The 16899-nt window shown below is 45.3% G+C and overlaps 1 protein-coding gene across 1 annotated transcript in view; it reads left to right on the forward strand.

The window, feature by feature from the left end:
* Positions 1-16899, forward strand: part of Myo1e (myosin IE) — a 140958-nt gene that overhangs the window by 91239 nt on the left and 32820 nt on the right. Inside the window, exons 11-16 of the mRNA XM_069995289.1 lie at positions 14-94; positions 1043-1129; positions 2839-2925; positions 4695-4862; positions 5922-6007; positions 11795-11876. Of these exons, the coding sequence (XP_069851390.1) occupies positions 14-94; positions 1043-1129; positions 2839-2925; positions 4695-4862; positions 5922-6007; positions 11795-11876 (591 nt within the window). The remainder of the gene's footprint in view (positions 1-13; positions 95-1042; positions 1130-2838; positions 2926-4694; positions 4863-5921; positions 6008-11794; positions 11877-16899) is intronic.

Here is a 16899-nt window from a genome sequence, read left to right on the forward strand (position 1 = left end):
GACTCTCTTCTAGTCCATCAACAAAGCCATGGAGAAGGACCACGAAGAATATAACATAGGCGTCCTGGACATCTATGGCTTTGAAATATTCCAGGTGAGGCTGCCTTGTAATCATCCCAGGCTGGAGGGGGAGGTGGCCTCTGTCATTTGGCCTGCTGGGAAGAATTCTCAATGTGAAAGAATCACTCCAGCTGGCTTATTTTGGCCTTTTGTGAGTTTTTCATGTAACATTACCAAATTCGTGTCTTTGCGATAGAAATTATGCTGCGTTCTTTCTCCTTCCTTCCTTCCTTCCTTCCTTCCTTCCTTCCTTCCTTCCTTCCTTCCTTCCTTCCTCCCTCCCTCCCTCTCTCCCTCCCTCCCTCCCTTCCTTTCTTCCTTCCCTTCTTCCTACTTTCCTTCCTTCCTTCCTCCCTCCCTCCCTCCCTCCCTCCCTCCCTCCCTTCCTTCCCTCCTTCCCTCCCTCCTTCCCTCCCTCCCTCCCCCCTCCTTTCCTCCCTTCCTTTTTCTTTCATCTTTCTTTCTCTCCTTCCCTCTTTCCCTCCCTCCCTTCCTTCCTCTCCCCTTTTCTCTCCCTCTCCTTCTCTCCCCCCCTCATTCCTCTCTCCCTCTCCATTTCCCTTTCCCTCTCCTTTCTTTTATGCCACTGTTGAGGCTTGAACTCGGTGCCTCACACTCTTGCTTGGCTTTTTCTTGTTTTGTTCTAGGCTGTTGCTTTACCACTTAAAGCATACCCCTCCACGTCCAGCATTTTGCTGGTTAATTTGGAGATAAGTGTCTCTCAGATTTGTCTGCCCAGGATTGGTTTCGAACTTGGATCCTCAGATCTCAGCCTCCTGAGTATCTGGGATTGCAGGCCTGAACACTGGCACCACTGTAACACTGAACTTCATGCCATGGACATGCCCAATAATTGGCATAAAAAATGAAAGCTTTGTACATGCAACCATTTTTGTAAATCTCTTAGAAATGACTTTGGGATGATTTTGCAAGATGCTTACAGGAAAGAATCTTTTTTTTCCCCCTTCTCCTCCTTCCTCAGAAAAATGGCTTCGAACAGTTTTGCATCAATTTTGTGAACGAGAAGCTCCAGCAGATATTTATTGAGCTGACATTAAAAGCAGAACAGGTAAGCAGTGTCTCTTCCTCCATCCTGTGCTATTGCTGATTTGACTGAAGAGCTATAGATTTCTCTCTGGATAATAGCTTCAGGTTTGAGTCTTGTATTAGGAAATATATCTCAAAAAGTCATATTGGGGGGAACCATATGCCATTGCAGCATTTTAGTCTAGAAGATATAAATGCCATCTGCTACGCTTCCTTTCTCCTTCGGCAGTGGTGCTGGGCGCTTGGTGAAATGACAAGCTGTTTTTCTCCAGTCTGACTCATGGCCACCCTCGTTCCAACCTCTTCGGTCTACGCAGACACTGTGTTCTAGAGGAAAAATTTGGTTTTCTCAGATTCGCCACACTCCCCATCATCTAGCCTCAAAGAACAAGTCTTTGGAACATAGCCGCCATTTCAAGTCTCATTTGAGTTCCCAAGGCTTGTTTATAGTTCCTTCTCAAAGCTCAGTGCATGCCTGATCGTTTTCCCACATGCCATATTGCTTTAGATCCTCAGCACCCGCCCAGCAGAATGCAAGCTGGGCTGCTTCCATGTGCAGACATTGCTGCTCGCAGCTGGGGTCCCAGATTCTGAGATTGAGGGCCACATTCTTGACCAAGGCTTCTTTCTTAAAACCCTAGCATTCTTCCTCTCCCAGCTTCCGGTGGCTCCTGGGACAGTGGCCAGGCCCTGAGTTCAAAACCCATGACTGTCCCCCCCCCAAAAAAAAAAAAAAAAACGGTGAATGTATTTCCTAAAGGGTAAACTAGACGAATCACTGGACTCCCAGTGGACACTGAATGAAGACTCCCCAGTTTGTGGCGTGGGTCTACTGAACCCCACCATGGAGATGCCATGATGACAAAAATGGATGGAGTCGAGAGCTCAGTGGCAAGGCCAGTCCTAGAGAAATGAATTCATGGTCCTTAGTTGGCAAGTACTAAGGTCCAGGCACTTACTGAAATAAGATTGCTGGAAGATTGCTAGAAGATTGAGTCCCAAGATTCTCCCATCACATTTAAAGGTCCAGAAAGAAGGAAGATGTAGCAAAGAAAACCAACCAAGCAAGACCAGCAGGACAGGGGGCATCTCATTTAAATGAGCAACTAACCTGCACGAGAAAACTAAGAGGTTCTACTGTTCCATGAGAGAGTTTTGTGTGTGTGTGTGTGTGCACACGTGTTTGTAGGGGGAGGGGAGAGGGAAGGAAACTGGACTTAATAAGTTAAATCATATTGCATCATTAATTTAGTTAGTCAAGAAAAAGTGCATGGTAAGCCCACCATCGGGTTCAAACTAAACATGACCCCCTTCCCCCCAAAAAAAGAATTAGAGCCAGGTGCTGATGGCTTACACTTGTAATCCTAGCTACTCAGGAGGCTGAGATCTGAGGATAGAAGTCCAAAAGCCAGCCAGGGCAGGAAGTCTGAGTCTTCAGTTAACTGCCAGGAAACCGGAAGTGGTACTTTGGCTCAAAGTGGTAGAGTGCTAGCCTTGAGTTGAAGAGCTCAGGGATAGTGCCCCCCCCCACACTGGCCTTGAATTCAAGCCTCCATAAACCTCCCCCACCCTGCAAAAAAAAAATCCCCAAGCCATAAAATATTCCTTTCTTGGAATCTCCTGGGGAGGAAAAGAAAAAGAAAAAAAATTAAACTTCCTACTCTTTATAGAAAGCATTTAAGTTTTTCTCTGCATGGTGATTTATGCAAGTCCCTCATTTTTGTCCTACAGGAAGAGTATGTTCAAGAAGGAATACGGTGGACACCTATCGAATACTTCAATAATAAAATTGTGTGTGACCTCATAGAGAATAAAGTGGTAAGTTTTGGCTTACATTTGCAATTTTGTTCTCGGTAAAGTCTGATCTGTCACGACATTTAGCTGTTACATGAGCTTTGTATAAATGTTTGTACATCAAAATAGAACAGTAAAGCTGGGCGCTGGTGGTGTAAAACCTGTAATCCTAGCCATTCAGGAGACTGAGATCTGAGGATTGTGGTACAAAGCCAGCCTGGGTAGAAAAATCCATAAGACTCCAATCTCCAATGAACCACCAGAAAACTGGAAGTGGTGCTGTGGCTCAAAGTGGGGTAGAGCGCTAACCTTGAGTGAAAAAGTTCTAAGGGATAGTGTCCAGGCCTGAGTTCAAGCCCCATAAAGAACAATAGGGTCTGTGGAGTTTTAATATTCTGATAAAGAGGAACATGTTTAAATGTTGGTTTATAAATGGGAGTGGATCCTGAGTTCTGGAAGCCCACGTTCATGATGATGGTATAGCATATGAACTGCTCTTGCTGGGCCTTACATTCATGCAATCATGCAACTTCTATAACGAATACTCTAAGAAATGATTGAAAGGGGAAGGGGGAAGCTCTGTAGACAGAACATGATTCTATTAAAACTAGAAATCACCAGGCCCTGGTGGCTCACACCTATAATCTTAACCACTCAGGAGGCTCAGGTCAAGGTTCAAAGCCAGCCCAAGCAGGAAAATCTATGAGACTCTTCTTTCCAATAAACTACTCAAAAAGCCAGAAGTAGAACTGTGGCCCAAGTGGTAGAGTACTAATCTTAAGCAAAAAGAAGTTCAGAGACAGGGCCCAGACCCTGCGTTCAAGTCTCACAACTCAGGGCCTGGGCACTGTCCCTGAACCTCTTTGTTGTGTTCAAGGCTAAGTGCTCTACCACTTGAGCCAAAGTGCCACTCTGGGTTTGTTTTTTAGGATTTTTTTTTATTATGTTTTGGGGTGGGGGGTAGTTTATTGGAGGTAAGAGTCTCAGGGACTTTTCTCCCCGGGCTGGCTTTGAACTGTGATCCTCAGATCTCAGCCTCCTGAATAGCTAGGATTACAGGCGTGAGCCACCAGCACCCGGATTGACTATTCCGTTCTTTGAAAAGCTGCAGCATTTCAGAGTAAGGCTGTAATCCGAACAAAAACATGTCAAACTTATGAATATGAAAACAAGGAATGAATGATAGGAGCTATGGAGCACTTCAGCTGGCTCTACCCGTGTAAGATGTTCAGCAATGCATTTGGGTCAAAGGGGAGTGTTTTCGTTTATTTTGGATTTTGGAAGTCAGCTTAGTACCAGTAGGAGATAATGATCTGTGCGTGGCCTTGAATAAAACATGAAGGGGTGAAATCATTTCTTCAAAATGGACTTGCCCCCATCTTTTGTTCCTCAGTGCTCCTTTGGGATGTGGCGTTCTTGTCTTAAAGAAATGGCTGATTTTAAAGATGCTATCTAGGGCTTGGTATGTTATCTAAGTAGCTGTTATCTCAGCTACTTAGGAGGTAGAAACTGAGAGGATCGCAGTTTAAGGTCCCTCCAGTCTGCCCCCCTCTCAAAAAAAAAGGGTGGCAAGACCTCATCTCAACAAAAAAAAACAGGCATGGTAGTGGGCCTGTAGGGAAAGCATTAGTAGGAAGATCGAAGTCCAAGCTAGCCTGGGCAAACACACAAAAGGATATCTAGATCTAGGAAGTAGTTTCTTGGCTTAAGATAGGGCCTGGTAGGCACTGAATGTTCTAAAACAGTCAGTGACGGGTGCCTCGTCATCTTGGTTCCCCCCCCCCCTTCCCCAGAACCCTCCAGGCATCATGAGTATCCTGGATGATGTGTGCGCAACCATGCATGCTGTGGGTGAAGGAGCCGATCAGACACTGCTCCAGAAGCTCCAGATGCAGATTGGGAGCCACGAACACTTCAACAGCTGGAACCAAGGCTTCATTATTCATCACTATGCTGGCAAGGTAGGGCCGGAGCAGGGGAGTGATCTTCTGCCAATGGCTTCCTAACTAGAACCCTTGGGGCTATGGTATTTTCTCCAGAGGCACACCAGATCCCATGTAGTTCATTCTTGCAACAACTAGGACCTTTGGAGAAGTCAGGGAGGAAAACACAAATAAGCGCTGGTGTCTCACACCTGTCATCCTTAGCTCCACAGGAGGCTGAGATCTGAGGATTGTGATTTGAAGCTAGCCCGTGACAGGAAGTCTGTTGAGCCTCTTTCTCTCCAATTAATCACCAAAAAAAGTAGAAGTGGCTATGGCTCAAGTGCTAGAATGCCAATTATCTAAGGGAGAGTATGTGGGCCCTGAGTTCAACTCCAGGACCTGTATACACACAGAGTAACCCTAAAATACTATTAGCACACATTTTTCAAGATGGAGTCACTCCGGTACCTATAGAAAGCACTACAGCAGTGCATTGTACAGGATCCAATCACAAACTTGGACTCTTTGCCTTCTGATGCCCACCAGAGAGCTGAGAGTTCGTGCTGTTGCTTGTTCGTAGAAAATGCATGGATATTCATTTGGTGCCAGGCTGGGGGGGGGGGGTTTGCTGCTGATCTGGGTTGTTATTCCTCATCCTGTCTTCCACCAGATTTCTCATTCCTCCCAGCTCTATTCTTGTTAACCGTGGTCTTCGAGCATGAATTTCTGGCCAAATTGCCACAGCTTAAATAGACACATTCACCAGGCTCATCTATTAATCCTAGCTACTCAGGAGGCTGAGATCTGAAGATCAGGGTTTGAAGCCAGCCTGGGCAGAAAAGTCTCCATGAGACTTTTATCTCCAATTAACCACCAGTAAACCAGAAGTGGAGCTGTGACTCAGAGTGGTAGAGCTTTAGCCTTGAGCAAAAGAACTCAGGGATAGGGCTCAGGCCCTGAGTTCAAGCTCCACAGCTGACAAAAATAAAATAAAAAATGCACACATTCTTGTGATAGGAGTGATTTTTACTTTAGAGTTTATATCCTAAGCAATGCTGACAGGATAAAACCAGCTTTCTTTGTCTTGTTGTCCAGGTGTCATACGACATGGATGGCTTCTGTGAACGGAACCGCGATGTTCTCTTCATGGATCTGATCGAACTCATGCAGAGCAGTGAGCTGTAAGTGAAGTCTTCCTTTTCCGACATATGGTAGAGGCCACCGGAAACTTCTGGCATTAGAACGAACCAATTGAATTGTTTGAGTGCCTGTCAGCTTACTTGCTTGAGTTGTTGAGTCCAAACTAGAATTTGTCTGCTTGTTTTCTTTAAAAACAACTGCCTAGCTGGGTGCTGGTGGCTCACACCTGTAATCCTAGCTACTCAGGATGCGAGATCTGAGGATCTTGGTTCAAAGCCAGCCCAGGCAGGAAAGTCTGTGAGACTCTTATCTCCAATAAACCATGCAGAAAACCAGAAGCGGCACTGTGGCTCAAGTGGTAGAGCACTAGCCTTGAACTGAAGAGCTGAGGGACAGCGTCCAGGTCCAGAGTTCAAGCCCCATGACCAAAAAACAAATGAAAAAAATCCTACCTAGCTGAGGGATGGGTAGGGGTGAGGCTGGGGCTTATGCCTATATTCCTAGATCCTCAAGAGGCTGAGCTCTAAGGATCAAAACCAACCTGGGCAGACAAATTCCAGAGACATTCACCTCCAAATAACCAGGAAAAAAAAAAAGAGAGAAAGAGAAAACAAAACAGAAGTAGAGCCATGGCTCAAAGTTGTAGAGTACTCACCTTGAGCAAAAAAAATCTCAGTGACATCACCCAGGCCCTGAGTTCAAGCCCTACGACTGACAAACAATAGAAAAGAAAATCCCAAACTTTTTTTTCCCCTCCAATCAGACCTCGATCTTGTGTCCCTAACACTTCCTGCCGCCAATCACAGATGCCATGTGTGTGCCAGGCATCATCAGTTTTGGAGTGAGCATGATAGGTTTGGATGTGAAGAGCCATTTTTCACCAGCAACAGCAGAATAGTCATCCACCAGGCATGGTAGCTCTTGTTTATAATCCCAGCTACTCAGGAAATGGAGATCGGGAGGATCACAATGAGAGGTTCTCGTGGGCCACGTGTGTCATCTGGGAGATAGAAATAGGAGGATTGTGGTCCAGGTTGGGTCTGGCTCACATGATGTGGAGCATTTGCTTAGCGAGCCTGAGACTCTTGAATTCAAATTCCCAAACCATTATAAGAGAGGATGGGGGGGGCGGGGGGGGGGACAGAGAAGCGGGGGAGGTAGATAGTCTGGTTTTGTGATACTTTGCCCTTGAAACAGCAGCCAAAGAATTTTTCTGTGGTTACTTCAGTTTTCAAGATGGGTAATAGCTTAGTAAGACTAAGTTAACCTGCATCCCAGGAGCTCTTGGGAACGCAGGCAATTCCAGGGAAACAACTCAAAGAACTTTGTTGGTTGGTTTGTTCTTGAGTCAGAGTCTCACTATGCAGGGCCTCAAACATATGAAGTTCCTGCCCCTGCTTCCGAATTGCTAGGATGATAGTTAGGACCCACCATGCCTGGGCTGAGTCCCATTTTAAACACCCTAAGCTGTAGACAGAGAGAAGGAGAGGCAGCTCAGAAAAATTCTCTGAGGCCAGGCACTGGTGACTCATGCCTGTAATCCTAGCTACTCAGAAAGCTGAGATCTGAGGATCAAGGTTCAAAACCAGCCCCTACAAGAAAGCCCATGGACTGTTATCTCCAATTAACCACCAGGAAACCAGAAGTGGTACTGTGGTTCAAAGTGGTAGAATGCTAGCCTTGAGCAAATAAGCTCAGGGACAACTCTCGGGCCTTGAGTTCAAGCCCCATGACCTCTGTCTTTTTCTTTGCTATTTCTTTGCAAAGTGTTTCAAGGTCCTTGGTAACAAGTCATTTACCTAAGCAGGTGGGCAGCGTGTATATGACAGGCAGGTACAATGTTGCATAGCCTTGCCGGGTGCCGGTGGCTCACGCCTGTAATCCTAACTACTCAGGAGGCTGAGATCTAAGGATCATGGTTCAAAGCCAGTCCAGACAGGAAAGTTCGTGAGACTCTTATCTCCAATAAACCGCTAGAAAACCAGAAGTGGTGCTGTGGTTCAAGTGGTAGAGTGCTCGCCTTGAGCTGAAGAGCACAAGGACAGCGCCCAAGCCCAGAGTTCAAGCCCCAGGACCAACCAAAAAAAAAAAAAAAAAAGACTTTCCAATGTTGCATAGCCTGGTAGATCTTGTAGAGCTTTGTTTGTTGGTTTTGTTTTGGTTTTGGTGGTAGTTCTTCGGGCCTGATCTTTTTTTGTTCAAGGTTAATGCTTTACCACTTGAGCCACAGTTCTACTTCCAGTTTTCTGGTGGGTAATTGGAAATAAGAGAACCATGGACTTTCCTGCCTGAGCTGGCTTCAAACCTTGATCCTCAGATCTCAGCCTCCTGAGTAGCTAGGATTAATAGATGTGAGCCGCCAATGCTTGATTTTATTTAATATTCATTAACATCAGCAATCCTGATAACTTTCTAAGAAAAGAAATTAACTGCATTGAAAGCAAAAATCATTTTCTGGTGGACTGCACTTAGCTCTCTGCCCTAGTCCCCCCCTCCCCTATCCTGTCTGCCCTTTGAGCCCTCAGACCACCATTTGCAAGATGTCTGATTTCTTTTCATTCAAAATACACTTAAGTCCATTTTCTCTTCTCTGCAAAGGTCAGGCAAGCCCCAAACCCTGACTTGTGGGTTTCACAGTGGCCAGGTAAAGACTTACTTTCCAGAGATGGTTTTTTTTTTTTTTTTTTTTAATTTTTTTATTGTAAAGATTCTATACAGAGGGTTACAGTTACATGAGTGGGGTAATGAGTACACTTCCTCTTGAACATTGTTACCCCTTCCATTGTTTTCTCCCTACCATCCCCTCCCTCCCTCCCTTCCCCAAGGTTCTTTTTTTTTTTTTTTTTTTTTTTTTGATTGTGATTAAGTGATTACTTAATTTCCGGAAATTCACAGTATTGTGGAATAATGATGCTCATTTAAAGTCACACGTTCATTCTAACTTTCCTGGAGCAAATTGTCTATCACAGTCTGTAATATATAACGGTGTTCATATGTTATATACCATACACGTGATCAGCAGCATGGGGATATTTAGTAGTGGTTCAACCAGATGAGTGGGAGTTCTTTGTTTCTTAAGTCCTGTTAGTTTTGTCATATCACCTAACATTTTGGATTTATCATCCGCTTATCAGGGAGACCATGTACTGTTTGTCTCTTCGTTCTTGGCTTACCTCGCTCAACATGATTCCTTCTAGCTCCATCCATTTCCCTGCAAATGCCATTATTTTGTCATTTCTAATGGCTGCATAATATTCCATTGTGTATAGATACCACAATTTTTGGATCCATTCATCTGTGGTGGGGCATCTAGGTTGTTTCCATATCCTAGCTATTGTGAACAGTGCTGCAATAAACATGGAGGTGCACGTGTCCTTGTATATTGGTTCCTGTTGTTCAGGGTAGATGCCTAGAAGTGGTATGACTGGGTCGTAAGGGAGGTCAATCTTTAGCTTTCTAAGGACCCTCCAGACTGCTTTCCAAAGTGGTTGTATGAGTGTACATTCCCACCAGCAGTGTAATAGCGTTCCTCGTTCTCCACATCCCCTCCAGCATTTGTCGTTGGCTGATTTGTGGATGTGGGACATTCTGACTGGGGTAAGGTGGTATCTCAGGGTTGTCTTTATTTGCATTTCCTTCACCACCAGGGATGATGAACATTTCCTCATGTGTTTCTTTGCCATTTTTATTTCTTCATTTGAGAAGTCCCTCTTTAGTTCCCTTGCCCATTTAGTAATTGGTTTGTTAGGTTTGGGAGGGATTAGTTTCTTGAGTTCCCTGTATATACAGGATGTTAACCCCTTGTCTGATATATTGCTGGTAAATATTTTTTGCCAATTAGTTGGTTGTCTTTCTAGCTTGGTTGCGATAGCTTTATCTGTGCAGAAGCTTTTTATTTTAAGGTAGTCCCATTTGTCGAGTCTCTCTCCAATTTGTTGTGACCCTGGGACTCTGTTCAGGAAGTTCCTTCCTGTGCCTATTAGTTCAAGTGTCTCTCCTACTCTGTCCTGCAGTAGTTTCAGAGATTCAGGTTTAATGTTAAGGTCTTTAATCCATTTTGAGTTGATGTTGGTGCATGGTGATAGGCTGGGGTCCACTTTTAGTTTTCTGCATGTGGCTGCCCAGTTTTCCCAGCACCAGCGGTTGAAGAGGCTGTGTTTCTTCCATTGTATGTCTTTGGCTCCTTTGTCGAATATCAGCTGGCTGTAGGCCTGTGGATTTATTTCTGGATCTTCTATTCTGTTCCATTGGTCTTCGGGTCTGTTTTTGTGCCAGTACCATGCTGTCTTTGTTATTATAGCTCTGTAGTAGAGTTTGAAGTTCGGCATGGATAGCCCTCCCATATTGTCTTTATCCCCTAGAATTGTTTTGGCTATTCTAGGTCTTTTGTTGTTCCATATGAATTTTTGGACTGTTTTCTGTATTTCAGAGATGTACGTCATTGGGATTTTAATAGGAATTGCGTTGAATTTGTATATTAGTTTTGGAAGTATTACCATCTTTACTATATTAAGTCGGCCTATCCAGGAGCATGGGAGGTCTTTCCATTTCCTAGTGTCTTCTGCAATTTCTTTCTTTAACTTTTTATAGTTCTCATTAAATAGTTCTTTTACATCTTTGGTTAGGTTAATTCCTAAATATTTTATTTTTCGGGAGGTTATTGTGAATGGGGTTGCTCCCTTTATTTCCCTCTCTTCCTGTACGTTATCAGTGTATAGGAAGGCAACTGATTTTTGTGGGTTTATCCAGAGATGGTTTTTAATTATTAAAGTTCCTGCCAAGTTCAAACACTCCTGATGGCAGTTCCATATAATCTCCTGTCATCTAGACATGACATATTCTTTCATAAATGTATTCACAGCAAAAAAAAATCTATTAAGTATGTCTGGTCAGGATAAAAGTAGATGGCTGGGGGTGGTGGTGATTTCCTGGAAAATCCAGGAGGCTTCAAACAAGTCCTTTGGAGGGATAATGAACGTGAGTTGAATCATCAGATTGCCAACTTGCGTAGATTTCTTTTTTTATTTTATTTTATTTATTTATTTATTTTTATTTTATTTTTTGGTCCGGTTGTGGGGCCTGAACTCTGGGCCTGGGTGCTGTCCCTCAGCTCTTCAGCTCAAGGCTAGCGTTCTACCACTTGAGCCACAGCGCCACTTCCGGCTTTTTGCTTATGTGGTGCTGAGGAATCGAACCCAGGGCCTCAAGCATGCAAGGCAAGCACTCTACCACTGAGCCATCTTCCCAGCCCTTGCGTGGATTTCTTTATTTACTGTCAGTTACAAAAATATTGATGTTGGGGGCTGGTGCTTATGCCTGTAAATTGAACCATGATCCTCAGATCTCATCCCCCTGATTAGCTAGTATTACAAGCCAGAAACACCAGCATCTTACTTTGTTTTTTCTTGTGTGTGTGAGTATGTGTATGTATATATGTCTATTCCCTAGAGCTTGAACCCAGGGCCTTGCATTCTGTGCTTAGCTTTTTCACTCCTGACTGATGCTTTACCACTTCAGCCATAGCTCTGTGTTCAGCTTTTTCCTCTAGTTTAAGTGGACATAGGAGTCTCAGATTTGTCTGCCCAGCCTAACTTTGAACCGTGATCCTCATATACCAACTTCCTGAGTAGCTATGATTACTGGTGCAAGCTACCAGTGTCCAGCCAAAGGCAGAGTTTTTCAAACCCATCTTTTAGGCCACGACTCGGCCGTGATAGACATTTCTCTGCTTCCCATCCTGCTGGCTTCACGCTTGGAGTCAGATGACCCCCCCCCCAACAGCCCTGAGAGGTTGCTGATCCATCCCCTTTCTCATTTTCCCCCCCCAGGCCTTTTATAAAGTCCTTATTTCCTGAAAATCTGCAAGCCGACAAGAAAGGACGCCCAACAACGGCTGGAAGCAAAATAAAGGTTAGTTTTCTTGGGGGAAGTTTCTAGAGGCTGAGAGCTAGGGTTTTCCTCAAGCTCTCCTAAGACCTCTGGACTAGAGAAGGTCCGGGAGACTGGAGGGGCGTGGTTTCAGAGCTCTCAGGAGCAAATGTCACTGTTCTGAAAAGCTCTTAGGATGGAGCTGAATGTGACTGGTCTCTTCTGCAATTCCCCCATGGTTATTAAGTAGCCCACTGTCTTCCAGTCAGCGGATGATAATCAGCAACTTTCTAAGAGGAAATGACCTCAAACTGTGTTCATCTATCAGCACCGTTTTGTGGTTGGGGGCCTTGTAGGGGATCTTAATGAGTTTTTCAGGTGAGGGCCTTTCAGATCACCAAGTAGAGAAGATGACTTGCCTAAAATTTAAGGTGAATTTCTGGGGAGGGACCCACACCCCCAGCAAAAGATGGAGGTGTGGATCCCCTCGGTCTGGAAATTGCAGATGTACTGCCCCCGCCCCCATGGATTCCAACAGCACAAGGAGCTCGTCTCCACTTCTCAGAAGTCCCTTGTGTGTTTGGGGTTGTCTGAACCCCCCTCCCCATCTCACCCCTCCTGGGTGGGGGCAAAGTTGTTGGGCTTAATTGTGTTCTATGTGGAGAGGTTGTGTTAAACACACTGGACCATGTAGCTCTAAGGAGCTGCCATTGATAGATTTGTGTGTATGTGTATAATGTGTGTGCGTCTGTGTGTGCGCATGCGTTTGTATGTTGGTACTGGAGTTTGAACTCAGGGTTTCACATTCTTGCTTAGCTTTTGTGCTCAAGGCTAGTGCTCTCCCACTTGCAGCTCAGCTCCACTTTCAGCTTTTTGGTGATTAACTGGAAATAAGAGTCTCACAGACTTTCCTGCCCAGGTGGGCTTTGAACTATAATCCTCAGATTCACCCTCCTAAGTAGCAAGGATTATAGGCGTGAACTACTAAGGCCCAGCCCTATTGATTCCACCACCCCTCCTCAGGCCATATAATCAGTTACTATTATTATTATTATTATTAATTATTTGCCGGTCCTGGGGCTTGAACTCAAGGCCTGGACACTGTCCCTGAGCTTCTTTTGCTCAAGGCTAGAACTCTACCACTTGAGCCACAGCACTACTTCTGGCTTTTTCTGCTTATGTGGTGCTGAGGAATCGAACCCAGGGCCTCATGCATGCAAGGCAAGCATTCTACCACTGAGCCACCTTCCCAGCAGCCCCTCACTGCACTCTTAATGTCTCTTTCACTTATCTGTAAAATGAGGGAGAACACAGGAGCCATCTCGAGAGGGTTGTTATGATGACTCAACTGAGTAATTCATCTAAGGCATTTAATTTGCTGCCTGAGACCTTTCCTTTCATTTTCCTTTCCCTTTTCCTTTTCCTTGTTCTTTCCCTTTTCTTTTCTTTTCCTTTCCTTTCCGTCAGTCATGGGCCTTGAACTCAGGACCTGGGCACTGTCCCTGAGCTCTTTTGCTCAAGGCTAGCAGTCTTATCATTTTGAACCACAGTGCCACTTCCGGTTTTCTGGTGGTTCATTGGAGAGTCTCCATTGATTTTCCTGACCAGGGTGGCTTCAAACCTTGATTCTCAAATCTCAGCCTTCTGAGTAGTTAGGATTATAGGCATGAGTCACCAGCATCTGGTCAACCTGAGCCATTTTCTGCACCAGATATCTACAGGTTCCTCTTACATCATCCTCTGTTTGCCCATGCGTGCCCCCGCCTTCCCCTCTCCCCCCCCCCCCTCCACTATGCTCCTTGTCTCCAAAAGGTCATCAGATAGGCCTGTGCTGATGCCCTGCCTAAGACCATATATTCTCCCTGACGCTCTGCGGGTCATTCTGTGATGTCCTCCTCCCTGTGTCTGCCTCCATTACACCCCCCCCCCCCGCCCCCGCCCCATGAACACCAAGGCTGTTTATGGCCTGGTTGAAGTAAAGGATTCTCTAAAAGGATTCCAGCCACAGCAGCCTCCAGGTTTTACGGAGAAAGCCAGACACAAGCTGGTGGAATATTTGTGGTAGTTACTTTTTACATAGTCTCACAGGCAGGATTACAAGTATGCAAGTACCCGCTTAGAATCTCAGCACTGGGGAGGATGAGGCATTAGAATGACAAGTTCAAGACCAACCTGATCTATATTCTGATATCCCTACCTCAAGAAAACAAAAGAGTAAGCAAACAAGGATTAAAAAAAAAAACAGGGAATGTGGCTTAGGGCTTGCCTTGCATGCATGAAGGCCTGGGTTCGATTCCTCAGTACCACATAAACAGAAAAAGCCGGAAGTGGCACTGTGGCTCAAGTGGTAGAGCACTAGCCTTGAGCAAAAAAAGCTCAGGGGTAGTGCTCAGCCTGTCTCAGCCTCCTGATTAGCTGGTACTATACGCATATGTTGCAGCTGGTGGGCAGGTCCCAGCTGAGTTAATAGGAACATCCTATCGGAGGAGCTAGCGAACTTAAGAGGGCAGAACAGACAGGAAGTTTTCACCAGATGTTAATGTCTGCATGAAGCTTCTGACTCATGCCTTCACTTGCAGATCCTGGATAAGGGTTGGCTCTGAGCTGGAAAAACTAGTCATGAGATCGCCACATTCAGATCCAAGGGCCCAGCGAATCGAGGTCACGATGACTCATTTTCAAGTGGTCTGGATTATTCCTTGTAAAAAAGGGAACAGGGATCAAGGCTTTTTTATTTTTATTCTTTCATTTTGGTCTCCTTTGAAGATTTAATCTCTGTCTCTCTTTCTCTCATGCTTGCTCTGGATAACACAACACAACCTCATTTATCTATAGAGATTGTACCACTGTGAGCAGTAGCATACAGCCAGCATCCACACTACCCAAGAGCCTGAGATCAGGAGGACAGTGGTCCAGGCAGCCAGTGTAAAAACAATAAAACAAAACAAAGTTGGATGTAAATGCACCTGCCATGCATCTAGGACCGCCTAGGTAAAGAGCAGAACTCTATCTTAAACATACCCAAAGCTGCCCGGGCATTGAAGGCTCATTCCTGTAATCCCAGCCACTCAGGAGGCTGAGATGTGAGGATCAGGGTTCAAAGCCAGCCTGGGCAGGAAAGCCCCTGCAACTCTCATCTCTAATGAACCACAAGAATAACAGAAGTGGCACTGGGGCTCAAAGTGTTAGAGCTCTAGCCTTGAGTAAAAAAGCCCAGGGACAGCATCCAGACCCTGAGTTCAAACCCATGGACCAGCACAAAAAAATAAAATAAATTATACACACACATACTCACACACATACATATGCAGAAAGGGCTAGATGTGTGGCTGAAATGATAGAGCATCTGCCTTGGTAAGCGAAGGCCCTGAGTTCTAACCCTTGTTCTACCAAAAACAATAAAGTTGTATTCTCACCTCCATAGAGATCACTGGTTGAGTGACCCGTGTCTGGCTGGTGTGCTCCCATATGTGAAATCCTCCCTCTCTTCATGTCTGTCCCCTCTAAGGCCCTCTTGGAGATCCAGCCATTGCCCATCTATTCTTCCCTCCATATCCGCAATATTTTGCAGATGACTGTCATCCTAATGATGATCATCACAAGGGCCCCTGAGCTCTGGATAGATACATGTATATGCAAAGTTATCTTCACCGTGAATCTTTTATTGTATTCTAATTATTGAAAAAAATACCAAACAGAACTGGGCATGATAGTTCAAGCCTGTGAATCCTAGCTACCTGGAAGGCAGGGATCCGATGCTGTGTGGCCAGCTCAGGTGGAAAGTTCAGGAGATGACATCTTAAATCAATGGCTGGGCGAGATGGCCCATGCCTGGCTTCCCCAGTGACGTGGAAAAACGTGAGTGGAAGGATTGCAGCCAGGGCGGCTAGAGCAGAAAGTGAAGAGAGTGGCCTTGAAAACAACCCACACAAAAAGGCTCTCTAGAGGTGTGGTTCAAGTGGTGTCCCGTCTGCCTTGAAAACTCCAGGTCCTGAGTTCAATTCCCAGAACAAGTACACACACGCAGACACACACACACACGCAGACACACACACACACGCAGACACACACACACACGCAGACACACACACACACGCAGACACACACGCAGACACACACACACACACACACACACACACACACACACACATACACACCCCTTGAGCTAAAGAGCTCAGGGACAGTGCCCAGGCCCAGAGTTCAAGCCCTACAACTACAACTTTTTCTGGGGGAGGGGGTCCCCAAAAAAAGTATTTTTGGAGACTTAGAAAATAAGGCTTTGTTCCTAGCCACTCTATAGCCTATCTGTAGCTTTTAACCTTTGGTCACAAAGTATCATCAGAATCATTTTTGGATTGCAGTCTCTATCATCAAAGAAGATAAGAGACTATTTACTTTCTCAGCAGAGGCCTTTGCTTTGATCAGGGGGGCGGGGGGCTCTGCTATTCTGGCGTCTACTCTAGGTGGTGCCGAGCAAGCTTTTTTTTCTGCATGGCTCAACAGAGAACTGTATTCATCCACGAACATCTTGACCTGAGTAGATGCAATCATTTTCTCAAGGGTTTCAGATTTCCTAAATGCATGAAAACAGAAAAGCCCTAATTGACAGAGAGGAGGGCTGTGTGTTGCCAGCAGAGCCCCTTCTGCTGACGGTGTGATGGTTTTTCTGGTTTGAGAGATTCTCTGGGCTATTTTCTTTTTGAAGGTTTTTCTCTCTGCCTGGTTTGCTTGGAAGGCAAATTTGCATTTGTACCACATCCTTGGACCCACAGGATGTACGTGTGTGTGTGTGTGTGTGTGTGTGTGTGTGTGTGTGTGTGTGTGTGTGTGTGTGTGTGTGTGTGTGTGTGTGTGTGTGTGTGTGTGTGTGTGTGTGTGTGTGTGTGTGTGTGTGTGTGTGTGTGTGTGTGTGTGTGTGTGTGTGTGTGTGTGTGTGTGTATGGGAACTCTACTCCTATTTTCCTTCAAACCAAATAAGAGATTGTCACCATTTGAAATGCATCCTAAGCAATCCCAGTTCAGTTTCTGAGGCTTGAAGTTAATTCAGTGTGGTGACCCAAGCCTA

This window comes from Dipodomys merriami, unplaced genomic scaffold (genome assembly GCF_024711535.1).
Source record: "Dipodomys merriami isolate MVZ:Mamm:240054 unplaced genomic scaffold, mDipMer1.0.p SCAF_48, whole genome shotgun sequence".
Classification (NCBI taxonomy): domain Eukaryota; kingdom Metazoa; phylum Chordata; class Mammalia; order Rodentia; family Heteromyidae; genus Dipodomys; species Dipodomys merriami.